The sequence below is a fragment of the Mustela nivalis genome (genome assembly GCF_964662115.1).
Source record: "Mustela nivalis genome assembly, chromosome: 6".
NCBI classification, from domain to species: domain Eukaryota; kingdom Metazoa; phylum Chordata; class Mammalia; order Carnivora; family Mustelidae; genus Mustela; species Mustela nivalis.
In genome coordinates this window covers 122675508-122703476 of record NC_139025.1, presented here as the reverse complement: position 1 = coordinate 122703476, position 27969 = coordinate 122675508, and the positions used below count along the sequence as shown (strand labels likewise).

General features: G+C 43.3%; 1 protein-coding gene across 8 annotated transcripts in view; it reads right to left on the bottom strand.

Moving 5' to 3' along the window:
- Positions 1-27969, bottom strand: part of ATP10A (ATPase phospholipid transporting 10A (putative)) — a 191580-nt gene that overhangs the window by 5675 nt on the left and 157936 nt on the right. For all 8 annotated transcript variants that reach the window (XR_014313253.1, XR_014313254.1, XM_082736571.1 and 5 more), the window contains 6 exons: positions 20736-20839; positions 20514-20640; positions 14621-14805; positions 9013-9340; positions 6383-6459; positions 2934-3059 (listed from right to left, as the gene is read on the bottom strand). Coding sequence is in view for 6 of the 8 variants with exons in the window: in XM_082736571.1 (XP_082592697.1) it covers positions 2934-3059; positions 6383-6459; positions 9013-9340; positions 14621-14805; positions 20514-20640; positions 20736-20839 (947 nt within the window). In the remaining 2 variants the exon portion in view is untranslated. The remainder of the gene's footprint in view (positions 1-2933; positions 3060-6382; positions 6460-9012; positions 9341-14620; positions 14806-20513; positions 20641-20735; positions 20840-27969) is intronic.

The following is a 27969-nucleotide window of genomic DNA, read 5'->3' as shown; positions in this document are numbered from 1 at the left end:
TGGTTCTGAAGTTGCCACTATTTTTCTTTCTGACCTTGACTCAGTCACTTACCTTCTCTGAGCTTTGGTTTCTGGACCTGCAAATGGCTTGGTCTGAAGATCAGGAAGCAATGACACATATCCTCCAAGTCTTATTTCAATCTATGACTTAGTGCAACTTACCCTTCCACACCGAAAACTGACAGACTTGGGATTTTCATTGATTTTCTTCCCTTCTCACTCCCACGGCTGACTTTCTCTCACCCACCCCCACAGGCTCAGCCTAATGACTCATCAGTGAACAACTGGAGTCAAGACAAAGAGGAGGAAAAGTACTTAGTTAATTGACATTTTTTCCTTATAGTACCCAAAAGCCTTCTTCCCAAACTACTGCTGCTATGGAAACTTTTCTTTTCTGTTCTTTATTGGAAGGGAAGACTAACTTACTCCTAAAACTAATGAATTTCTCACTTTTGGAGGTAGAGTAATTATCCTTGCACTTCTCAACTAGATTGAGCACCTGTTAACAGAGGCCTTGCATCTCAGCTGTCCCCTTGGGACTCTTTCCTTCTAGCTCATTTTCTATGGGGGTGGTGGCATTCAGGGGGGGTGGGCTGGGGGAAGAGAGCGCTCTGCTGTATTATGTATATATTCTTCAAGGTCTGATTCTTAACTGAAAAGCTTTGGGCTTGATCCCTAGCCCCGCTGTGTGGGGCACGGCCTGACTCAGCTCCTCCTTACCCAGCTGCCACAAGGGGCTGCTATGGTCGCAGGCGCCCTGGGAGCAGGGCTAAGCCCTAGATGGGCTCCTGGGGGAGGAAGCTGGGAGGAAGCTGGAAGGAAGACGAGGCCCGAGGCCACCTGCAGCCCTCTGGCAGCAGCCCCAGCCCTGACAACCAGGTTTCATTTTGTGCTCTCCCATTACAAATGCTGCACTATCGGTTCTGAATTTTTTATCTCCAGATTCTAATTTATGCCTTCTCCTTCCCATCCCCTCTATGAGGACAGATTCATCATGCCAGGCAGGAGGCTGTGCCCATTCAGGTGGCCACTCTGGCACTTATTTGAAACTGAAATGCTGAATTCCCTCCCCTCAGTCTGAGAAATTTTCATGAGGAATTATGGAAAATCAGAGCTCAACTCTCATGCTTTGTTTTCAAATAAAGGAAAAAAAAACCCTAGAAAGCAAGTAACTTGCTCAAGATTGCACAAAAATTAATGACAGAAACAGAGCTGGGGTTCTACCTTCTCAGCCTCACTTATCTATACTCAAGCATCCCTCCACCTCTTTGGGAACTGGGAAATTCTAGGCTTGTAAGTATATGCATGGGGCCTCAGCTCTGGGGATGCAATGCCAGGTGGTTGAGAGAAAGCAGGGAGTAACTGGCCAAGGCCAAGGGAAGCATGGCACAGACTTACTTGGACACAATCCCAGGCAGAACCTAATCCGAATTAATTTCCAGGACCTAACTGATCAAATTAGACATGATGTGATTGATCCTGGGTATTTGTATTCATTTATTAGAAGACATTTTGAAAAATGGGTGAGAGTAAGGGGAGCAAGAGTGTTGGGAAAAGTAGATGGGTCTAAATCTCCAGAGCAAACAGGAAGACGAACAAGAGTTACACCGATGGCAGTTTAGAGCTAGCAGGGAGATCTTTTAATGGAAAGAGGAAAAAAATATCTCTCTCCCCCTCTCTCTCTCTCTATACACACACACACACACACACACACACACACACACACATATATATATAGACAGATAGATATCTTTTAATTTATTGTATTTTGTTCTTTTTTAGGAGAGTATAGGATGATCCTGACACTGGAATTGTGGCATCCAATGTGGCAGAATTGTGGAACTACCCTGAAAGATCACTTACCCCAAGAATTTATTTATTTTGTCTCCTTGTTTGTACATTCAGCCACAAGGTTTTAGAGACAAGAGCAACAAGCAGCAACTCCTCAACTTCTTAGCAGAATGTCAACCCATTACCAATGAGTAGATAAGGATTCTAAAACGGCCATGGCATCCGTGCTAGAGGACTATGGAAAAGGACACCTGTCTGCCAAGGGCTTAGTAATAAAAGACCTAAGCGTTAAACATTAGGATCAACATGAAATGGAGCATGGCCCTGGAAGAGAGTCTCTGGAGAGACAGAATTATAATCAGTCAGCCAGGCCTGGGCATGACCTAACTGGATGGTCAGTTATAGACAGAGTTATAGACGTCTGCCCTGACAGCACCGGAGAAAGTGTGGCAAAGACCTGCTGGTGGCCCTGTTCCTGGGGCCCTATATCTGTGTCCTGACCAGGGGACTCACACACCTGGCCCAGTGTGGTTATGTTTCCACAGAGGCCATTCAGTATTGGGATCACAGCATGACTAAGTGTTCTCATTCGGCCTCCAGCACTGCCACTGCACTCCTGCTTATCCCTGGATTTCCCTGTCTGCTCTAGAAAGAGCACTGATTAGAGGATTCCTGTCTATGGATACCTTAGCAGTCTGCTCCCAGGAAACACATTAACAGAGTGGCTAAGAGTTGGGAGTCTAATGAGCTGGGTTAATGCAGCCTTGACTACACCCTGTGTGACCTTGTACAGACCACTGCAACTCATGATTCCCCCACTTCTTATTATAAAGCACTAAATGGATATTCTTGTTTGATCTGTTTTTACAACTTTCTCCTTTAGAGGTGCAGCTACCTTCATGACCCTGTGAGCTAGACTTCTTGAGCCCACAGCGGGAAAGGCCAGGCTCGGCCTGGGGTAAGTTCACAAAGGCCAAGGAGGATGGAACCAACAGGAAGCTCTGGGATGCCCAGATGGCCACATTCAGGGGATGGTCTAATAAATCTTAGCTCAGGCTTTTTGATGTAAAAACTCTAGAAACCAAAAAACAAAACAAAATAAACAAAAAACCCTCTAGAAACCAGAAGTATCAAACACCTACTGTATTTTTGTAGAAGAAATACAGCACCATGTTGGCAAGTCGGGAATAGCACCAATGTCCGTGAACAATTAAGAGTCTCTCTAGGTATCGAAATCTTGGCACTGCAAAGTCACTGGCCATCACTGCCTTGAAAGGGAACAAAGTCCTTGTTATTGGTGACATCGTACTCTGTCTAAGGTCTGTCTCATCTCTCCCAAATACAAGGAATGGAGAAATCCAGTTTCAAACACAATGTGCACATGATTGGCCAAAGCTTATTTTATCCCCATTTCCCTTATTATCTCTTTTAATTAAAAAAATAAATCAATCTCAGCAAGCATTCTTGTTCAGGGGTATCATTTTATAGTACTCATTTAAGATTCTGAATATATGTAATTGATTTTTTTAAAGTTTTTGTTTTCCCATGCCCCTCCCCCCTTTTTAAAAGATTTTATTTATTTATTTGAGAGAGAGACAGAGATAGCGAGAGACAGAGATCCCAGAGGACCCTGGGATCATGACGTGAGCTGAAGGCAGATGCCTAACCAACTGAACCACCTGGGTGCCCCATTGTTTTCCCATGTTTTCTTTAACAAGCAAAAAACAAAAATAAAAACCCAGAGAGGCAGTTTCCCTACTCTTCTCCACCCCTTGATATTTTATTCATATTGGGATCTCAACCCAAAGATGAACCAAAGCTGCCCCTTTTCTATGAATCAGAGACAGGCAGTTGGCCTTCTTGGGAGGTGTGTTTTGGACCCTTCTTAGCAGTCACAAGTGACAAGTAAGGCCAAGCCCATGGCTCTGCTGGCCTTCACATAACCCAGTTCCGGGAAGCTGCAAAAAGGCAACGGGTGTCCACTCTACCCAGAAGGGAGTGAGGACAGCAGGTTTCCTCCATGGAAAGGAAAGATGACTGGGGTTTAAAGTGTCCCTCGCTTCACTGAGTATCATCCTCTATATAATTAAACTAAGTGGGGAAGACAAATGCCATCAAATGACACCTTTTGTACCCAGAATATCTTAGAATCTACCATATAATGAACTTCTCTGTTGAAAAAAAACTCAAAGAAATTGTCAGGAAAAGATAGATTTCTGCTTATTTTTGGAGGATTATTCTACACAAAAATATACGTCTTCTTTTAAAATTCAACTGATTTCCCTTTAGTCAAATAATTCCTTGAAAAGAGTTAGATCACAGTTGATGTGGTCCCTTAGCTGAAACAGAATAATGTCATTATACATGACAAAAAAGTGTGAAGCCTTCAAATGTCTGCTTTCTAAACCCAAAGTTAAGGATTTCAAAGCAAATAACTGTTTCTATTCCTCTTCCTATGAACACTGGGGTTTGAGGGCTTTGTGTACTCATCTCCAGCCTTCTGCCACTTCTTCCCACCTCCAAATTTAGGCCCTGTTTGTCCCTCTGTCAAGGCAGCCTTACAAAATGTTCCCAACTAGGTTAAATCTTCCTGTCAAATACTTAATACCAAAACCAGTGTTTCTCTTTATATCATTTTATAAGAGTTGGGACTATCTATGTACATTTAAAATAAGTATCTGTCTCCCCAACTTTTCTGGACATTCCACGAGAGCCAGGAGAGTAGATGTGATCACCATGTACCTTAAGTTCCCAGTCAGTGCCAGTGCTCAATAAACATGGGGGACCAGATGACCCCATGAACACCAAGCTTCTCAGAGATGCAGGATCTCCTTTGCCCAGCTGGGATAAGCTTCTCACTTTGGCTAAGCAGGAGAGCTCCAACACCCTCACTCATTCTTGATGACTCTGCTCAGATGCCTAGTGTCTGTGTTACCAAAGTGTCCCACAAAGCCCATCTTCCAAAGAGCTCACCTTTGCTTATTGGACTGACTAAAATGGACTGACTAATATTCCCTGGGAACCTGAGCACTTGGAACAGTAAGAAAAGGTATCAGGCCTTACCGTCATCTTACATAACGTATTCTCAATAGGAAGTGTAGCTTCAAATAAATGCAGAAGCATCCAACAACGTTTTACCTAGAAGTTATTCCCACTCAAAGCTTCGCCTTGGTATGTGCCTTGTCATTTGGCTGTTCCCATCATTCCTCACATGACTTGAAGTATATATCTGCACTGGCCCCTGACTTAAGGAAGTGAACAGTGGTGGTAGCTCAGTCTCCTCCCCATCCACAAACATGAGAGTGTTTCATACAAAATGTATTTACTTGGTGCATTTCTCTGCATGTGCTATTTACAGGCACTTCCCTGGTTAGCTTTTCACTACAGGAAACAGGTGCAATGGAGATGATAATGAAAACATCAGAATGAACCAACCATCTTGTTCATCCATTCACTCCCTATGTACTAAGTGGCATTAAAAGGCAGAGATGAGGTGCCCTGGGTGGCTCAATCACTTAAGCATCAGCCTTTGGCTCAGGTCATGATCCCAGGGTCCTGGGATGGAGTCCCGTGTTGAACTCTTTGTTCAGTGGGAAGCCTGCTTCTCCCTCTCTCTCTGCCTGCCCCTCTGCCTACTTGTGCTCTCTCTACTCTCTCTCTGTCAAATAAATACTTAAAATCTTAAAAAAAAAAAAAAGGCAGGGTTGAGTCCAACCTTGGGCTGCACTTTCATTTCATGGAAGAATTAAAACCATGCAAGTAACATAACACAGTGACTCAGGTCAAATGAAGGCAGGAAGAGAGTAAGGTACATGCTAAGGATGGGCCAAGAGGAACTACTGGGTTTCTAGCTCGGGACTTTCCATCTTACTGTTATTTTAATGTCAGGTAAGAAAATTAGTGAGCTCTGCAAAGGCCTGGCACATACAAGTGTTCACTGAATAAATACTGACTGCATCAGTGAATAAATCCACCAATGACTAAATGGTGACCAGCATCTGGAATTTTTAGAAGGAAACTGGAAACGTTGTTTTCTAAAGTCTCCATCAACTTAAAAAAATGTCATGATTAAAAATTAATCAAATGTTGGAAATCGTTGTGATCTTACATCCAGAACAAAGTTAATTTTAATTAACTCGCGTGTTCAGCATCTGAATCACATGTTAAGAACCAACACAGTGGCAAATGAAAAAGGCAGAAATAAATTTTCATGTGAGTCAAGATGGATACATTCCATTTTTATAGCGATACCAGGTTCCAACAGTCCAACAGCAGAGTCATTTTTTCAAATGGAACAGTAAAACATGCTTTCTTCCAAGCATGAGCCATAAATAGAGAGAAGGTGATGACTCACCTTGCCTAACTCTGTTCCACTTATTTCACAAAAATATACTTAGGGACCTAGGAAAAGCTATTTACTGCTTCATAAACATGAAGAATTAGCCACCTCTACCTTATCTTCTACAGCTTAGTAGAAAGTGAGCATCACATTGCACTGAAGGCCAACCCTTTAGCTTTGTCGGACAAAGCCTATGACAAGGTACGACAGTGGGCCAATTAGTCACATAGGACAGCCCTGATTGGTCTTTACCTGCATGCCCTCCTGGCCCGAGATTCCCACACCCACATCTGCCACCTGGATCATGCTGACATCATTGGCTCCATCTCCTAGAAACAGCATAGGCAGGAAGAATCGTTTGAGTTGAGATGCACAGAATCAAATGACTTGACGGATCTTCATGGGGTCCCTACTGGGCTGAGTCCTGTGAAAGGGTCATGAGGATGAGTAAGGAAGAAGCAGTGCAGAGTCTGCCCAGGGAAAATTGAGTTAAGCAGTCAGAACAAACATGGTGTGGGGTTTGGAATTGCCAGTCACATCAAGAGATGTTTCAGAAAGCAGGCTAGCATGGTCACCGTTTTGCTTAATATTCACTCTACATTATTGGCTCATATACCTAGAGATAGAGTCCTTAACACGGTGTCTTGTGCAATAAAGATGCTATCACCGTCATCATTACTATTTACTAAGCTCTAGCCTTTATCACATGTAGAGCGTATCAGTAAAGGCTATTCTAATTCATGCTTACATGCGTGGTTTTCTAAACTGAAAAAAGGAAGTTAAGTTCTGCCCAGCAAACTGTACAGCTCTTTCTGTACACTGATTACCAGATAGCTTATTAGCTATGGTGCTTACCTTTGGGCCCTCTAAAGATGTGATAAAGAAGAACTCCTATTTATTCAGTCAAGCTGCTGACAGAAAATGGTTAGAAACAGAGGACAAAGGTCAGAGATCTCATCACCTTTGGGGAAAAGCAAGCAGAGATTTAAAGTCACTGTCACTCAGGAATAGGGCAGCAGAAGGACCCAATCACAGAGTATCTCCCAAGTTTCAAATATGCAAAAAGTGCAGATATACAAGTCAGAGTGATTCATAACCTGGTTATAGGATGTCTTGGCTCTATGATTTTTCTGTACTCTTTTTGCACTGGCCTAACATGAGTGATCAGTCAATATTCGTGAAATTGAAATTCTGTGAAGTCATTAACAATCTCTGCAGTTTTTCCCAGAATGTTCCAAACAAAGTGAGATATGGCAGGCAACAATGTTCTCTACATTATTAACCGCTGGACACCTGGGACTAGGTGCCATCAATACTTTCATTTATGGTCAAAGAAATGAGCTAAAGTTCTGATGGGCCATTACTTTCCCTTTTGAAATTCTATTTTGTTTTTTCTTTCTTTCTAAGAAAGAAACTACTTCCATTTTTTTTAAATGAATACCATCCACCAGTGATTCCATGGCTGACCCAGGCACTGACGAGGCTATGAAAATGTAATTTATTCATTCATGTGTTACACCAGCCTTACCGGGGGCATGGTCCTCATGCCACCATAGAGAGGACCTCAGAGAAGCCTGCACCTAGCCTGCACACTCCTCAGCACCAACCTACATCACTTGCTAAGGGAGCTCTGAAGGCCACTCCAGATACATAAGGGCAATGGTGGACTGAAACAGCCTTCCCTGGAAGAGGGACACAGCTGGGGCCTTCCCATAGCCTGGACCACAGACTCAGAGTAAACATGTGTTCACATCTACGGTCATCTCCCTACCCTTAGTGATTACCAAAGCCCTGAAGATGTACAGGGCTGTCTCCATAACAACCACACTAAGGCTATCCCACCTCAGACCCAGGCTCTACCAGCCTCAACTCTGTCCTGATGAAGTGTCCTGTGTGAGAGAGTAGCAATCCCCATATGGAAACTGTCAAAGACCCTTTGCAGAAAACACTGTAATCATTATTGATAGGCGAGGATCTTTTATTTCAGAACCAAATCTCACCTAGGTATAGATTCTATATTCAGGGAGACCAAACTTTTTTGGTATCTGGGGATAAGGGGATCACCCCTTTCCCTGGGCTACCTGCAGTCTTTCCCAGCCCTCACCAGCAGATGGTGCTGCTAAGTCCCCGAACGTGGCTGCAGATGGCACCCCAGCCAGAGTGGGTGGGGATGATGCCCTGGGAGGAGGTAGGTGAGGACTGGGTAGCACTGGAGAGGACCCTAGAAGGCTCTCAGGCTAAAAGTCTGCAAGGAAAAGCCACCATTAGATGCACAGTTCTTAAGGAAATACTGTAAGGTTTAGCAACTACTCACATGGATTCATTTAATTACATGCTTGTCTTGGAACAATCAGTAAAGTTCAAAGGTTAAGAGGCAACAGGGATTCGGATCACCATCAGATCTCTGGGTTCTTGCAGTATTATGGAGTTTTGCACTCCAGTTGGGTCATGGTGACCAGAAGCCCCTGCAGAGGGCCTTCTTTTTAAGGTGTTCTGAAACAATACTTAGTATGCAGGGCTCTGCTGTGGCAGAGGCTGCCTGGGACAGCAAATGTCTAGTCTCCTGTCTCCCAAGAAACAAGTGTCAGCTTTGTCTTCTTAAACCTCCATTGTATAACTATATACAGCTATGTATACAAGCTATAACTGTTGTGCCACACTTTGTGGTTTTCAAATCCATGTTTTATATTTCCAACAGGCTGCTTATTTTCTTGCACTGGGTGTGAATTTATAAACAGAAAAAAGAGAAAGGAAGTGTTTTCCCATCTTACAGTATAGCACCGACAGGGTGGAAACTCCAGGATGCATCCACAGGAAGCAGCTGCATAAGACAGAGGCTACTCATTTACATAGGGTCCAGCCTGGCTGGCTTGGATACTTGCCTATGGCCAGGGTCATGGCCTTGAGCTTGCTTCTGACTAGTTTCACCACCATACTCTTCTGCAGAGGTGTCGAGCGACAGCAAAGGACTGAACGGCACTGCTTAGCGAGAAAGAGAAATTTGTCTTCTAGGTTTTTCTCAAGGGCATAGGCCAGACTTCTCCCATCGATCACGAGGCTCAGGCTGGGGCCAGAGGTGGTGGACGTGGAAGGTGGGCAGACAGGGGAGAACCCCACGCTCACGTTGCCTGCAGTCTTCTCAGGGGTGCTGCAGGGGATCCTGGACTGCACGTAGTGTAGACACTGGTCTAGCAAGGCCGCACAGGCCTCCTGAAATGGACATGAGAGGAAGCGCTGTTCACTCAGCTGTACCACGCATTCTCTTAGCTTCCTCAACACTGATAGTTTGATCATCTCAAGGGCACCAGGCTGCAGGCTCTGCCCAGAAGGGAAGTTCACTGAAGATGATGACTGTCCACATGAAGAGGATGAGCTTGTCTAGGGTTTTGATAAGACTCCACTTCACTACCCATTACACTCTGTGGACGTTAGACGAGAACGTCTTCCGTTTGCAAAATCCGACAGTACTATGGCTAAACTGCTGGCTGGTTAGGCTGAGGGAGTCTAACACGCACCCCTCTGTACTTCTCTGAGGGCTTTACTCAGCCATTTTTGCTTGCTTGTGAGGTATGAAACCTTTTAGAAGTCTTTATTATGATTATCCTCTAAAGAAGTGTAATTATCAGGGTTTCCCTAAGCTCTCCAGTTGGCCAGGGAAATAATGCTCTTAAAAAGCCTAATTTCTGAGGCTTTTATTGGCAATAAAACTGTACCTGAGTTCCAAAACTGTACCTGAGTTCCAGAAAGAATAGGAAAACTTATAGAAGAGACCAGGGGGTCAGGGGAAATAAGAGAGGTGACAATTTCCAGGAGTAAACACACTCCAGGGAAGGCAAGTAGTTCTTGGACCTCTGTGGACAGTGAGCCCACTGGGTAAGCAACCAATTTCCTGCAACGCACCCTGGAAATCCAGCTGTGTCAGTAAGTGCTTATTGAGGGCCTTTTGTATTTAGAAAAGTGAGACAAGAAAAAGGAAGACTAAGAAGACACAGTTATTAGTTCCTGAACAAATGGCAGCAGCTGAACATATAATCACAGGAAGTCACAGATTAGGATGTGCAAAAGCATTACAGGCTATGAAGAGGGAGAGATTTGCTTCTAGGGTGGGGCTGGGAATGGCAGTAACTGAGGTGGGGCTGGAAGAGGACGTGAAATCTCATTCTACAAACACCCTGAGTTCCCTTGTGCTAGCACCAAGCCCTGCTAAGGTAAACTGGAGTAAGCACATCCACCCTGTCTCCCCCACTGAAAGCAGCTATGGCAGTCGAATAGAGAAGTCACAGGGCAACTGTTTGAGGACTTTGAAAATAAACAGTAGCTGTTGCATTGGAGAGGAAGACTAGTGCTCTAAGTACACTGGACAGGTGGGTGAGTTTTCCATTTTCCCTCTGGTCTGTACCCAAGCATCATAAAACCTAGAAGTAGGAGCCAACGCAGGGACAGAGAGAGCTCCAGGAGAAATCCAACCCTTACCCCCTATTCCTGCCCCTGCTGGAGGAGTGGAAAAGAGAACCCCCAATGCACAGAGAAGATAGGGGAAATCCCACTTTTTTATCTTTTTCTCTATTCTCTGGATCCCAGCCCCAGGTAATTTTGCTATCATGGCAGCAGGACAATCTGTTGCCAAAGACTCTATTAGAGAAGCCGTGGTCCTGTGGTGGTAAGATAACTTCTGCCTTTTTCTCTCTGTCCTATCAGCACTTGGTCTTGGATAGAGGTGTGGGGCAGAAGTACAAAGTAGAGCAAGGTAACTCAAACCCAGCTTTCTGGCCAGAGGACTGGAAAGGGGAGTCCCAGAGAACCAGAAAGTACTTAAAAAAAAATGGTGAAGAGAGAAGAGCTTGGTCAGCTGACCCCATAGCATGGCTTATTAATTCTTGGACTCACCCACAAACCATGCACACATAGACATAATCCTAAATGGCATAACAAAGACTTTTGAGAATTGAACTAGGGATAGACTGCCACCCAAGTTCCCAACTTTTATTAAGGGGTGGCAAAAATGTGAGACAGAGTCTAACAGCTTGGTAAAGGCTACACAAAACTGACATCAAAACGGCCACCCAGAGGCTGTTCAGAGCTTGAAGCCTGTATCTAAGACGGCTGATTACCTGCCTTGAATATATCTAAATTCTTCACAGAATTTTAAAATAACCATTGTCATTCAAAATGCCTACAATACAACCCCAAATTCATCAGCATGCAAAGAAGCAGGAAATTCTCAATGCATGTGAAAAAAGACAGTCAACAAAAACCAAAGTGAAGATGTCACAGATACCAGAATTATTTGAGAAAGACTCTGAAACATCTATTATAAAAATGCTCTATCTAATAAGAGTGGACATTCTAGATGAGTAGAAAGAAAGTCTCACAAAAAAGACAAAATATAAAGAAGAACCAATAGAGATTTTAGAACCCCCCCAAACAAAACAAAACAAAACAAAACAAAACCCAAAAAAGTCTAAACCAAAATAAGCAGCTCATTGGTTTCTAAGTAATTTATGTAGATATTCCCTCCTCAAGGAGGGGAAATAGAACTCCACACTCTTGAGTGTGAACTGTGCATAGTCCCTTCCTTCCAAAGAGTACAATATGGAAAGGAGTAAAAATAATTGGCTTACAGTGGAGAAAGCTGACAAACATAAAACCAACAGTGGCACATCATGTTGATAGAATGTACTTATTAATATGATGTGATACAATGATGAAAATGGCACTTTAGGCACTTTTAGAAAAACACCCGACCAATCCCCATATAAGGGTATTCTTTAAAATAACTGATTAGTACTCTCAAGTCATCAAAAAGAGAAAATTTAAGAAACTGTTACAGCCAGTAAGAGCCCAAGGAAACATGACAGTTAAATATAATGTGATATTGTATATGAGATCCTGGAACACAAAAAGGACATTAGGTAAAAATTAAGACAATGTGAATATAGCATAGATTTTATTTTATTTATTATTATTAGTAGTATTAGTATTAGTATTATTATTATTTAGAGGTGGAGGAAGTATTATTATTATTATTATTATTGTTATTAATCTCAAGCAGGCTCCATGCCCAGCACAGAGCCCAATGTGGGGCTTGATCCCACATCCCTGAGATCATGACCTGAGCCAAAATCAAGAGTTGGATGCTTAATCTTGGACCACCCAGGCACCCCAAGTATAGATTTTATTTTATTTTTCCAAAGATTTCATTTATTTACTTGATACACAGAGATCACAAGTAGGCAGAGAGGCAGGCAGAGAGAGAGGACGAAGCAGGCTCCCTGCTGAGCAGGCAGCCTGATGTGGGGCTCGATCCCAGGACCTTGGGATCATGACCCAAACCAAAGGCAGAAGCCTTAACCCACTGAGCCACCCAGGCGCTCCCCAAGTATAGATTTTAGTAAATAATAACATGTCAATATTGGTTCACTGATTACTGTTAAAGATGTTAATAACAGGAAAATTTTGGTATGGATTATTTTGGAACTTTCAATACTATCTTTCCAATTTTTCTATAAATTTAAAACCATTGTGCATATAAAGTTTATTCTTTAAAACATCACTAAGCCCAACAGCAGAAAGGAGATAACAGAAGAAAAAGTTAGTGAACTCAAAGATCAATAGAAATTAACCAATTTTACCAAGAGAAAAAAAAAATTAAAAAAATGAAGACAGCCTCAGGGAGCCTTGAGACAAACTAGAAGACCTGACATTCATGTCATCAGTCTTCCAGAAGAAGAGGAGAAATTGCAGTGTAGAAAAAAATGTCTGAAGAAATAAAAAATGGCTAAAAACCTGCCAAATTTAGTGAAAGACATAACCCCACAGATTCAAGTAGCTCAGCAAATCCCAGAGTATCAATCTGAAAAATTCTGTGCCCAAACACACCATAAACAAACTGCTTAAAGGCAAAATCAATCAATCAATCAATCAATCAAAACATCCAGAAAAAAATGTTGCATTAGCTATAGGGTAACAATGATTTGGATGACTCTTGATTTCACCTAGAAACCATGGTGAAATAAACACATTCTCTGAACAAAGGAAAGTAAGAGAATCTGTTGGCAGTAGACCTACTTTAAAGGAAGGAAGGAAGTTTTTCAGACAAGAAGAAAAAAAAATGCCACAGGGATGCTTTTAACACTGGGGATGAAAGAAGTGTGACAGAAATTCTCAATATTCACATAAATAAAATGGGCTATTCTTTCCCTTTTGACATCTTTAAAGTATGCTTTTTGATTGAATGCACAAATTATCTGACAAGGATTTCCATCTCTGTAGCTTTCATAGAAGATGCCTACAAAGTAAAGAGGTAAAGGGACACATGGTGTAACAAGACTTCATTCTACTTGAAGTAGCAAAATACTGATTGTACTGATGACTTAAGAATGCATATTGTATTTTCTATTTTCTAGGGGAAAAAAAAGAAGCTAAAAACCCAAGTAAAGTGTTATCAAAGAAATGAGATATATTAAAATGTTTTAAGGATACTAAAACATGTTACTAAAAAATGTTTTAAGGAACCCAAAGGAAGGCAGGAAAGGGAATGGAGGGACTGAAAACAGAAAGAATAATCAGGAAAAAAAAAAGAAAAGAAAGAAAACTACCAATATTAAGACTTCTAAACTCCACAGGGCAGCATGACACTGGTGAAGGGATAGACATGCAGGTCAGTGCAACAGAATAGAATGTCCAGAAATAGATCTTAAAAAACATGACCAACTGATTTTCAACAAGGGTGTAAAGATGATTTAGTGGGGAAAAAAAGGCTTTTCAACAAATGGTGCTGGATGAGTGAGCTATATGCAGAAGAATGAAGTTTGACCTGAACCTTAGACAAAATTCCACATAAAATGGAATATGTCTAAAGGTACAGCAATAAACTACAAAGCTTTTCGAAGAATACATAGGAATAATCTTTGTGGCTAGACACATCTTAAATGTAACAGCTAAATGATAATCTGTAAAAGAAAAAGAAAAAGAAAAAAAGAATCAGACCTCATCATACAGTTCAAAAAGACGTTTCAAGTGGGAGGTCATTCAAGGAATCGGAGCCCAGGCCAGGTTTATGAGAAGTAGATACACCCTACATACTTGGAGATTTAAACAGATAAATGTGACTGGATGAAAAGTCTAGGTGCCCAGCGAAGCGTCCACAAGGCGACCCATTCCATCCTGAGTATATCAGTGCTGAACAGACTGGTATGCTGACTTGTGTGACTCATGAAACAATTCTCCAATATTGTTGACATGAATATGTCAGGGAAAATCAGACTTAACTTTGCATTAATAAAGTCCAGAGATGCATCCCTTAGAAATTAAGAAATCCCACCAAATCCCACATCCTTCTAGGCAATGGTAAGAAACATGCAAGGAACCCAACACAGATGTAAACACAGAGGTAGAGGGCATAGAAACGGAAGGCATTCCTGCTGCCATGAGGCTGGGTGGGTATGAAGCTGCCCCAGGCAGAGCACGGCTTCCTGGAAACCTACATACCTGGGACTCAGCATTCAGGGTGATGACTTCCTCATCATGGTCCAGCAGTTTGCAGGCATAGGCAATGTTAATGGCTGTTTCTTGTTTGTCACCAGTGAGAACCCAAATCTGCAGGCCTGCTTGACGCAATTTAGCAATGGTTTCTGGGACTCCATCTTGCAGGCGATCTTCAATCCCAGTGGCACCTGGTCAAACGTGCAAGTGTAGGTGAGCCCCCTCCGCACATGCCCTCAGACCCTTATGAGGCACGGATGCCACTGCCAACATAGCAGCGATGCTAGCATGACCCCATAGATTGGGACCTGCTTGGTGCCTTTCTCATGTGGATGATGACTCATTTCCAGACCCTTGTGAACACTTTCAGTATCTCCCTCAATTGACACGCACACAGTCAAGAATGAGTCAGAATAGCTGTGAGGCACCGAACATAATTCTCTGTACTTACGAAAAAGCACTTCCAATGCTTCCTAACAGGCGGCTAATTTTTTTTTTTAAGATTTTATTTATTTATTTATTTGACAGAGAGAAATCACAAGTAGATGGAGAGGCAGGCAGCGAGAGAGGAAGGGAAGCAGGCTCCCTGCTGAGCAGAGAGCCCGATGCGGTACTCGATCCCAAGACCCTGAGATCATGACCTGAGCCAAAGGCAGCGGCTTAACCCACTGAGCCACCCAGGCGCCCCCCAGGCGGCTAATTTTTGACATAACAGATAACTTGGAAACCAAGCTTGTGGGGAGATGGTAGGAATGACCATATTCTGAAGGATGAAAAAGTTTTAAATATTATCCATGACATCCACAAGCTATGCTCTCAGCAGTGTTTACTGTGAGCTGCCTAAGCAGACCACACAAGCCCATTATTTCTCAAAATCAACATTACCCAGAATGTACCTTTTCCACAAACATAATTAATAAGCAGTGGGTCTCCCTACACAGTCTTCTGTACATTGGGACACACTTTATACCCAGTGCAGAAAGGTGCTCTCCAGGTCACCCTCAGTTTTTTTCCCATTGCCAACTTAATGAGATGGTCTCTATCTTCCCTCTGGAAGTATAGCACTGACCAAGGACACCTCACTGGCCCTGCCCTTCTCTTTTATGTCACACTGTTCCCTGTGCTGAGAGGCTGATACAGGCTGAATGTGTCCCCATAATTCATAGATTGAAGCCCTAACCCTCACTGTGATGGCATCAGGTGGGAAGGTAGAATACTCATGAATGAGGTTAAAGCCCTTAAAATAAGGGACATAAGAGAGATGATATCCCTCCACCATTCAAGGATACAGAAGGAAGATAGCCATCTGCAAGCCAGGAAGAGAGTCCTTTAATGAACCGAACTGGCCGCCACTTTGATATGGAACTTCCAGCCTTCATAACTGTGAGAAATCAATGTCTGCTGTTTAAGCTGTCCAGTCCATGGTACTTTGCTATGACAGCCTGAATGACTAAAATAGACACCACTTTCCTTTCTCCTCCTAGAACAGATGAGTTGGCAGGGAGGGTGGAGTCATGTACATGTACATGAGCATAATACGGGTACAAAAAGCATGCATTTCTTAAGTATATACTATAATGCACTTTCACAAATCACACGCCTGTTGGACCAGCTCTCCAGAAGGCCCCTCAAGGGTAAGTGGCAGTCTTCTCTCTTACAACTCATGCAGTCTGTGCAGTGTGTTGGACCTGGGCCTATCTTTTATTTGAATGCACCAGAAGCCTAAGTGGCAACAGAAGGCTAAGGGCCCAGAAAAGGAGGACAAGATATTGCACCCAAGCTGCCCTCAGCTCTGAATCACAGAGTCCTCAAGAGGAGGACGAGGCAGGGGTGTAGAGCTCAAAGTCTGCTTAGGAATAAAACCATGTTATGCTCCATGTTCATTGTGAGCATATTTTTGATAACCCAGGCACTGGAAGGCCATCTGGTCTTGGACCTTCTCCCATCCCCCAGACCCCTGGTTCTAGGACGGGAAGAAACGGTATGCTCTAGGTCTCTGGCTCCCTATTTTTACCATCCAACAGAGCTGAAATCTACCAAGGGATCCGAAGTATCACCTATGTTGTGGCACATTCCTGGATATCCAAGGGAAGGGGGAGGGATGATCATGTCTGCCTCCATGTACTCAAAATGTCTTATTCAGGGGCACCTGGGTGGCATAGTTGGTCAAGTATCCAACTCTTGATTTTGGCTCAGGTCATGAACTCAGGGTCGTGAGATCAAGCCCTGCATCATTGGGCCCCTGTGCTCAGCATGGAACCTTGTTAGAGTTTGTCTCTCCATCTGTCCCTCCCCCTGTGTGTGCTCTCTCTCTCTAAAATAAAATCTTGTTCATACTTAATAACAACAGTGATTATGGAATAATCATCATGATGGCTAACCCTGAGGAATTATTTTTTTTTAATTTTTTATTATTTGACACAGAGAGAGAGAGATCACAAGTAGGCAGAGAGGCAGGCAGAGAGAGGGGGGGAAGCAGGCTCCCCACTGAGCAGAGAGCCTGACTTGGGGCTCCATCCCAGAACCCTGAGATCATGACCTGAGCTGAAGGCAGAGGCTTAACCCACTGAGCCAACCAGGTGCCCCACCCTGATGAATTATTAAATGCCAGGGAAAAGTTTCTGCAACATCCCTAACATGTGAGTACTACAATTATCCCCACCATACAGATGTGGGAAGCAAAGGTGTGAAAGATTAGTTAGCAATGCAAGGGCTACAGTATTCCATACACAGTATGTCTCATGCTCCAAACCTCTGACCTGTACGGCTGCTCTAGGAGAACTTCGACTGTGGAACACAGCTTTGTGTGTAATTCAGCCATTTACCCATCCTTCACTAGACAGCAATTTCCTAGAGGGGCCTTGTAACTCCCCACCTTTGTATACTGGCTGCTTAGCCAGAGCTCCTTGATAAATGTCCTCTGAGAGAAAAAAAAAAAAAAAGGCAGGGATGGACTCAGAGATAAATTCAGTCCTTCGGGGAAAACCTAACACCTTGAAAATAAAGCACCTTCATTTCAGGAGCTAACTGGCCAAATAATGGGCCCTGACTGGGTTGCTGATTCTAACCTCTATGTGCAGCTTTGAATCAAACACAGAATATTATTGAACTCAGAAAGAGAATTATGTAAAGTATGTCTATCTCAGCATGAAATATGGCTAGTATCTGAGGATACAGTATTTGAGCTGAGGATAAAGATAAATCTCAGGGAACAGTCCTTTAAAAATTACCTGGAAACACAGTGGTCTTTCTTTAGCTCTTTAAAGTAGCTTATTAGCAATAGAATCTATGCGACTTAGAGTAAATGCCACCTCTCTACAGCCTGAGCCTCGGGAGGACCTGGCATTTTGAGTGTTATAACAGGGTAGGTAGTAGGGTTCAAGCTTGTGCCACCATGTTTCACTGTGAACAAATGTGCGGTGGCCTTTCATGCGAGGGGAGTTCCAGATGACATCTGGAAAAACAAACAGGAACGTCGGGGAAAGGGAACAGAATGTTGTCCTTTGAAGTAAGGTTCTTGGCCAGAACAGTATGGAAAAGGAAATTTCAAGCACACAGTGTAAGTGGTGACCCTTCTTCTGTAGTTCTCTGATGTTATTTAATGTAAGAATATAAATGAAAATATTTAGAAACAGTATTTGGCTGTGGGCTTCTTAAAAATATAAATGGCTTGGGGCGCCTGGGTGGCTCAGTGGGTTAAGCCTCTGCCTTTGGCTCAGGTCATGATCTCAGGGTCCTGGGATCGAGCCCTGCATCGGGCTCTCTGCTCAGCAGGGAGCTTGCTTCTCTCTCTCTCTCTGTCAAATAAATAAATAACATCTTAATATATAATATATATATGGCTTACTTTACATTTCTTAAAAATGAACCAGAGAAGTTGGAGTACAGTGTCTGTGGATAAAGCTGTGGTGAACACTAAGGCGGTGGCTCTCCTATTCTCCAGCTCAGGCTGGCTCATCATCTGAACCATAAATAGCCCAGGCTGCAGGAGATGCTAAGTGTTTAACAACCAGCTAGCAGGAGGGAAGCTGATTTGTTGCATTTTCCCATTTCTGTAGTACAAATACACCCACCTTGGCCGATGTCAAACTACCAACAGCATCAAAAAGCTATGCAAAAATTCCTGGAAATTATGCGAAACAACAATAGGTGACTGCAAAATTACTGAAAATGTATGGAGAGGCTCTCCCCAGCAGGCATGACCAGACTCCAGCACACTGATGGTGCCATCTGACACACCCCTGGAGATAAGCATCCACTCAGGATGACAGCAGAATGTGGCTGAATCAAGATGCTGAAAAATTCTACTATCCCAGCCCCAACAGAAAAAAAACTGGAATAGGGATAAGTAAAAAACCTTACTTTTAGATGCTTACATAGCTGCCCAAGCAAATATCAGAATCCAAGCTAGAAAGCAATTCCCCATATGTGAAGGCAGTAACCTCAGACTCATCACAATATGCTGCTGAATACTAGACCCTGTGCTTGGACCTCATTAGTGCTTCACTTGGCACCCGCTTTGTTCTTCCCCAGGATTATTACCCGGCAGCCAAGGAGACTGAGATGCCAAAAAGACAGTGTCACTTGCCCAGGGTCTTATGGTCTCTAGAGGACAGAGCTAGAACTGGACAACCAAGGCAAGGCTTGTAGACTCTGAAAGGAAAAGTAGGGGTGCCTAAAAATATAGGTGGACAGCATGGGGACTCACAGCCAAGTCCTCCAACAGTTAAGGTCTCACCAGTGCCCACCGGCAGAAAGGACTGGGGAAGCAAATTTTACTCCATTCGAGAGTCAGAGCTCTCCAGGGAGAGTGCCCTGCAGTGAAGGGACAGAGAAGTAAGACAGGTACAACCTGTCTATGGGCCAGGAAGACCAGCAGGAACCCCTGTCTATCCCACAGGTATGATCAACAGAGTCTTCTGGAGAAGTATGTTCTAGATATGAATAGTCCTAGTGCAGTAAATCAAAACCTGGCAGGCTAGAAAAAGCACAGCTGTCTTCCAAGTGTTTCATTTAATCACCCCCCCAGGAATACTGCTCATGAGATCTCTGTGCATCTAGATCTTGGGGCTTTTTTGAGCAGTGCATGCCTGCCTATAAGACAGCACAGGCAAAAAAGAATATTATATTAAGTGTGTCTGTTATGCTATGGAACATATTAATCATTATATTAGATATGCATATACAGATACATAGGTAGCCCAACTCCTTCATCCAGGGAGCAAGACCAAATGAATTACAGCCTTTCTGTATTAAATGAAGAGGGATGAACTCCAGGTTCTCCATGCCCCAGATATACCATCTGACTACTGGAACCACGGGATGGGCTGTGTGCTGATCACAATCCATTCCTGCTGTGGTCACAGAGAGCACATATATAAAGACTCAGCTAATTTAATACAAACTTAGTATTAAATATTTTAAATATTAAAATAAATATTCTTATATATACTAATATGACCACAGTAGCAAATGGGCACATTTTAGCAAAAATGAGCTCATTTTCTTTTCATCCAAATTGAATCTATGAAACATTCATAAGATGTAAAGTGCAGCCATTTCTGGAGTCCAACAGTTTCTTTTTGTGTCAGGGGTAGGAGGTGGAGTGAGCCCTCATCTCTATTTTTGGTGGAAAAGCAGGGTTTAAGGAGAGGCAAGTCAGGTGTCACTGGGTGCCTGGTGGGACACATGGAATATCACAGAGACAGGCTGTGGTGTGAATGTTCTGTCAGGGGTGGCTGGGCCTGGGGGCCGTGCTAGCATCAGACCAGGCAGCTCCTGAACCATGCCCGGCAGGTGCAGAGCTGCCAGTGACTACAGCCATGTCAGGACCCCATCCAGGATGGTCTCTGCAAATTCCACACTGCTTGGTGCAACTCTTGCCCATGTGCATAATTACCCAACAGATGCAAATTCGTTTCCAGGCGAATGGCAGACTGGAAAAGCAGCTCTTCGCGGTTGTCCAGGGAAGATTCTGCTTCTAAGTGGTTTTGCAACCAACAGGCATACTCTTCTTCACTCAGAACCTACATGAGACACACTGGTGAGTGCCATGCAGGCGCCGAGCACCGTGAAGGTGGCGGTCAGCACCCGTGCTCCTGTGGCGGTGGCGCCCACTCACCCTCTTGGCGATGCACAAGGTGCGCAGGCCTTCCACGGCATACAGGTTGAGGTAATTCTGAGTCTTGCTTCGGATTTTCTTTTGATGCCTTCCTCTGGCGTCATCTAGGTTGGGGTAGAAGCAGAAACACAGGTAAGTATAAATAACAGTATCCAGCGGTTGGTGGACCGCTCCACAAACCTCAGGCAGCTTTGCATGGTGTTGAAACAACTTTGCACGTGCAGGCCACAAGAGAGGCCAGCACCACCCCAGAGGCTCCAGTCCAGAAGCTCCTCTCCCCCAGCTTCTGGCTAGCTTTCCATGAAAACAGCCATGTTTTGGAGTAGTTATACTCCATGTTTTGGAGTAGTTATACTCACAGACACGGAAAGCAGAACAGTGGTGCCAAGGGTGGAGGCGTGGGGAGACAAGAGGAACTGTCGGGTGGGTAAAGAGTTTGCTTTGCAAGGTAAAGTTTTGGAGATCTGTTGACCAGCTATGTGAATCCACTTAACAGTACTGTATTGAGATGGTAAATTTTAGGTCATATGAGTACTTTTTTTTTTTTTTTTTTTACCGCAATTACAAAGAAAAAGCTAAGTCCACTAGTAAGAGTTCTCTAAACACACACCCCTTTCGGCTTCCTGTAGACACAGCTGAGTAGACTTACTGCTTAATTAGCAAACTTCAGAAGTGCTGACTCAGAGCCTCACCCGATTGTGGCATCCACGACAAGCTGACACACACTTTCCCAAGTCGACCATTTCCATGGGTCGCCAATTATGTGTGGAAAGGCATAACGCACTTTGGTTTGTGCATGATGAAAGTATATGATGCCTGGGTCTCAGGACCAGTGCTCTAGCTGGCTGCATTTAGAATTGCATTTTGTTGCAGTGCCTTAAGCAGGAATGTCACAAGAGCATTCTTCCCCTGTGACTTACTCCCACAACCTCCAGTAAGAGACACGTGTGGAGCCCTCCACACCACTAGATTCACCCCGGGTCCATGTCATCACGTGTACGTAGTATACACATTTCACATAAAATTTAAAGTAAAGTTTATTTTAAAAGGAACCACATCATATTTCTGACTGTTACTAATGATATTTGTTGAAATGAGACGCTCATATAAACAAAGAATTATTTGAGATTTTATTTACTTGTCAGAGAGAGAAAGAGAGAGAGCACAAGCATGGGGAGTGGCAGGCTCCCCGCTGAGCAAGGAGCCTGACACGGGACTCAATCCCAAAACCCTGGCATCATGACCTGAGCAGAAGGCAAACACTTAACTGGCTGAGCCACCCAGGTGTCCCTAAACAAAGCTTTATTAGGAGTGATCCAGTGGTGTCCACTGGCCCAGGAGGTAGATATAAACAAAGGTAATTATCTTCCAGTTTGTGAAAAATTGTACTTTATTTTTTTTTAAAGATTTTATTTATTTATTTGACAGAAATTACAAGTAGGCAGAGAGGCAGGCAGAGAAAGAGAGGAGGAAGCAGGCTCCCTGCTGAGAAGAGAGCCGATCCCAAGACCCTGTGGCTTTAACCCACTGAGCCACCCAGGCACCCCGAAAAATTGTACTTTAATAAAAAGTGCAGTTTCTATCCCCAGAACACCAGTAGTTTTACCAGACAGAATATAAGATGTGCAAATATCACATAAGACATACTTTTATTAAAAATATTATGTTTTTCATCTGAAATTCAAATTTTACTTGGCATTCAATATATTTTGTTTGCTAAATCTGGCAACTCTACTTCCACCCCTGGTCTAAGACAGGCTGTCTACAACCTGAGTCAGGTCCTGGGCAAACTGGATCTGGGAGGAACACTTTCACCTCTCAGACATGTGTTCTCCATAGAGAAGATAGCACCCCCAAGGGCCTAAAATATTGGTTCTGGGGCAAAAAAAAAAAAATTAAAAAAAAGCCCAGAAATAATTTTACTTATATACCTAAAACATACTTAGGCACTGATATACAGACAGTACATAAACAAATATACAGCATATCTGTGGCATTAAAATGTCACAGGGAGATAATTTAAAAATGTCTAAAAAGGCTCCTTAAGGGAGCAATAATGAAAAAAAGAGAGAGGGGAAACACTGCCCTTGATTGCTTTGCTTTAGGAATTTAAATTTCCTGAAAAAATGACACTGAAAAGATGACATCTTAATTTTGACTACTGTTTTACTCCTGATATTGTGGTAACAATTCTCAGAAGGGGATAATAACAGTATTCCAGATGTTGACTATTACTCGAGCAAAGACGCATCTATCTGAGGGCCTTTGGAATTAGAATAATAACAATATGGCTATTACTATTATATAATAATAACAGAGAGGGGAGGGGAGGGGAAGACTGCACTCTAGGAAAGCAGCAGCGTGCAGGGGCTGAGACTGAACACTTGGTCAAAACAGACCTGATGAGCTAGAGGAAGCAGGCCAGGCAGCTCAGCACACTAGGTGCCCTGGATGAATTGTGTGAGTGATCCCAAAGGCAGCCATACAGAGCTGCTCTGTACAGGGCCACTCACAGCAGAGCCTGGGACAGAGCCCACCCAGACCTTCAGGGAGAGAAGCAGCGACTGCCCTGCCTCATCCCCTCACTCCTCCAGACTTGCAAACACAGCCTGCTCTGCCACTTGAGGTAAGACCTTGTTTCTGATTCTTACTTGACCTCTCCCTTGTAGTTTCCCACCACACCAGTGATTGCACAGTCACTGGGAGGAGCCAATGTTAGGGTTTGTAGGATTCGTTCTTTGTGAATGCTGGGATATGTCTATATTCTGATGGAGGGGTCAAGATGGTAGAAAGAACTCAAATTCAAAGTGGATGAGCACCGAGGAGCTGGGGGCACCTGCAAAGAGTGTATTGGGCAATGTCCTAGAAAGCAAACCCATGGACCCCCAGAGTTAGGTGGTCAGCCTGGCTCTTCTGCACTCATCTCAGACTACAGGCATTCTAACAGTCGCATTGTATTTTAAGTGATACTCACGCAATATCAGCCTCTTCTTTCTGATATTCTACAAGCAACGCAGAGCCCATGGGCTTTTCTATTTAAGGTAGTGGGAAGAATTCTGGGTCTGCAATACAGCTGCCTGGGTTATGAGCAACATCATGGGCAGAAGTGGAACCAATGCTACCTAGAGCCTTCTGATGGGTGGTGGCAGCCTGAGGAGCCCACAGAGAAGGTCCCTGTAGCCACATCTGGGTGCTGGTTGGGGAAGGATTGGGAGGGTATGCAAAGTGTCAAACAGTAACAGCTCCCATCTGTCTTTAAAGATGACTCCCACGTCACTGACCTCAAAATGCAGGAGGAGTGAAAGGAGCCTACTCCGGCTCTGGCTGAGCAGTACAGTTGGACACCGCAGCAGAGTCCCTACCAGAGCATGCCTGGCAATGCTCTGAGGACATTCTCAGAGGAAAATGGCCACTTTGACTCATGATTTTGACATGTGGTCTAAAACGCTCAAAGTGGTATTTCCATTTCTTCTATACTTGAGTCAAATTTATTTCTCTTATAGGGAGATTAATCTTGGCCAGGTGGTAGAACAAGAAGGTGAATTCCCTTCCTTTTTCATGCATGCATTTACTGATTTACTCAATAGCAGGAGTGTGTGAGGCCCATGCTAGGTGGTGGGCTACTCTCCGTAGTCTGGAGTCCAGAGTCCGGAGTCTGGAGCAGTCTGGGTGTTTGTGTTTTAAACAGCACACCACGTGGCAACTGTACCACACCTCAAGAAGTGTATCTTAAGGGGAAGGAACCAGAGAAAAGGGAAAAGGACCTAAACTTGTACTCTGTACTTAACATCAGACCAGACACTGTGCTAGGAGCTTGGACAGGGGCTTCCTATGAGGTCCGCATCCTGATTTCCTATGTGTGGAGGGGAAACAGGCAAACAATGTTAAGTGACTTACTCAGGGTCATTTTAGCCCATAAATGTAGACCTAGGATTTGAACAGATGTCTATAGGTACCGTGGTGGGGTGGAGTCCTTGCTTTCTACCTGATCCCACACAATGTCCAAGACACAGTCGCGTCCTAAGAACACAACACACTCTAATACAGTCACATCCAAAATCAGCATAGTCTCCTCTTCTCTTTTTTTGGTAAAAGTGTTAAATCTCTTTGAAAAAAGGTCTTAAAGATTGGAAGGAATCCAGAGGATAATACTTGTGTGCCTACCTCATTTTATCACCAGCACACAGGCACAGCAGCTTGGCTATAATGGCTCTGGTGAAGTGCTCTGCAAGCCTGTTCCTCTCCACACCGAAGCAACCCACAAAGTAGAAGTTGAATGATTTATACATAGTACCAGGGTGTCACCAGTGGATATCTTCAAAGTGACCTCCCAAGGTAACAGCTCCTCTCTTGAGAACCCAATGGGGTCTTGGAACCTCCTGAATCTTAAGTTGCTGGATGTCTACATGTAGCTCTTCCTTGTCCCAACCTATCTGACCTGCACATTGCTTGGAAATTCCCAGAGTAAGGTGGAGAGCTATACAAATGGTTTATTTTTAATTTGTCCCTCTCGATGCCATGGTTTGAGCAATGTGTAACTAGAGCAATGTCATCCTTTTAAGTGTCTCTTTCATGGTGGAAAAGATAGAAGGCTTTGCTTCTTAGCTATAGTTATCTAGATATGAGTAATAATTTCCTTCCAGAGACCTGCAGGAGATGGACAGTAGCAGAGGAGGTGAGCACAAGAGCAAAGCTACATTGGGGCTGCAGGATTAGGTGGAGGGGGCTACAAGGCTCCCCAGCCTGCATAGAGTCTCCCAGCAAACAAACCCCCCACCCTGACCTTGAAGTTGACTATGAGTGGTAGGAGTTGTTTGTTTGCACTTTGTCTAGAAATTTGAGGCTGCTTCCTCATTTAAAAGAGTGATCTGCCAGCAAAGTACAAGTGTGGTGACTGCTGCAGCCTTCTTGGTTGCTCTTTTGTCCCTTGCACAGGTCAGAACAGTCTCTGGCCCTCTCTGTATGGAGGGGGTCCTACTTTTCACCCTGTCCTACCATCCTACCCTTGTTTGCTTGTGCTACTCCAGGCCTTTTACCTTATATATGACTTGCTGTATGTGGTAAAATCTGAAATACAGTGGCCATTAAATTATCTTTTATGAAAGGCTGTGGAATAGCACAAAGATGATTTTTTATTTAACAGTAGAATTAAATCTGCACAGATAATTGCCATAGCTGTTTTTCTTTTGTGCAGATACAAAATCAGATTTCAGAATAAAGGAGGCTTGTAAAATGTATTTGGAAGCTTTCCTTCCTCTTCTCTTTTTTAGAACAGTTTGAGAATAGGTATTACTTCTCTTGTAAAGGTTAGGCAGAATTCATCTATGAATCCATATGGTCCTGGACTTTTATTTTATTTGGTTTTTTGATTATCAATTCAAATTTGCTACTATTAGTCTGTTCAGATTTTCTATTTCTTCTTGAAATAGAAAATTTTCCATAGAAAATCTTTCTATTTCTTCTTCAATTTAAGAATATTGTATGTTGCTAGAATTTCATCTATTTCTTCTAGGTTGTCCAATTTGTTGGCATATAATTTTTTCGTATTTCTTTGGTGTTAGTTTTTACTTCTCCTTTCTTGTTTCTGGTTTTATTTGGGTCCTTTTTTTTAAAAATTGATGAACCTGGCTAAGGGTTTTATCAATTTTGTTTATCTTTTTCAAAAGAACAAGCTCTTTGTTTCAAATATTTTTTTCCACTTTTGTTCTGTTTTGTTTTGTTTTGGTCTATATGTCATTTATTTTTGCTATGGTCTTTACTATTTCCTTCCTCCTACTCCTCTTGGTCTTTGTTCTTCTTTTACTAATTCCTTTAGGTGTAAGGTTACATTGTTGGAGCTTTTTCTTGTTTTTTTTTTTTTGAGGTAGGCCTCCATTGCTATGTATTTCCCTCTTACGGTCCCTTTTGCTGCATCCTATAGGTTTTGGACCACTGTATATTCATTTTCTTTCTTTCTTTCTTTTTAGGTTGCTTAGCATCATATTGTTTAGAGTCCACGTGTTTGTCTTTTCCTTCATTGTCATTTTTTACCCCGCAATAAATGGTGGGAAAATTGGACAGCCACATGCAGAAGAATGAAACTGGACTATCTTACATCATATACACAAATAAACTCAAAATGGATTAAAGACTTAAAATGGAGACCTGAAACCATAAAAATCCTAGAAGAGAACATAGGCAGTGATTTCTCTGACACTGGCCATAGCAACATTTTTTTAGCTAGGTCTCCCGAAATAAAAACCCCAAAACAAACAAACAAAAAATGAAAACAAAGAAGAACCCCAAACAAACAAAAAACCAAAACAAACAACCAACCAAAAAAACTATTGGGATTACATTAAAATAAAATCTTTCTGCACAGCAAAGGAAACAATCAAGGAAATTAAAAGGCAACCTACAGAAACGCACAATGAAGAAAATTCTTGGAATGCAAAATCAGCCTATGAATCAGATTCTATGTCCACTCCAACATGGAACCCCTGGGGTGGAAAGGCAAATCCTGCCCTCTGGTAAGTTACTGCCATGAAAAGCTGTCCAAACTGTTTTAAGAGACATGTTTACAAACTGGGAGGCAACAGCTCTGCCAAGGGAAAAGGATTTCATCTGCAGTGACCCTCCAGGACACTTTCCCACAAGGAAGTGGGGCTGAACTTGGGAGCCAGGAGTCCTGCTCTGAGGCACTGAGATTACAGTGAAAGGATTATGGAAGTAAAGTATTCTCTAGCTCCATCCCAGAGCGCTGGAAAGGCTATATACCCTGTGGATAGGGTTTCATAGCAGGCCGTGCCTAGAGATGTCTCCAGTATACAACAGACAGGGGGACTATGGAGGCCAGGCAGCAGAGCCATCTGACAGCAGCATCGTCACCGCCATCCCACCTTTCCCCCCTGGAGGTCAGATGTGTAAGGCTTCACCTTCCAAGTAGAGAGGAAGGGTGACCAGGTTTAGAAATGGGAACCTAGGCCATTGTCAGGCCCAGAAGACAAGGCCTAGAAGGAGGTTCAAGCAAGCCCTTCTCCTGGATAAATTAACACTAACATCAGTGGTTTTCAAATTCCTCTTTTTATAATACAGAAGTTATATGGAACTCTGGTACACAAAAAAAAACTGAGAGGGAGCTGCTCTGTGCAAAGGTGGAACAGATGACAGTGGCTGAGCGGCCAGCAGCCTCCACCACATAGGCTCTCATTGTGGCCTGAGGCAGCTCCACAACTGGGCTATAAACCATGACCTG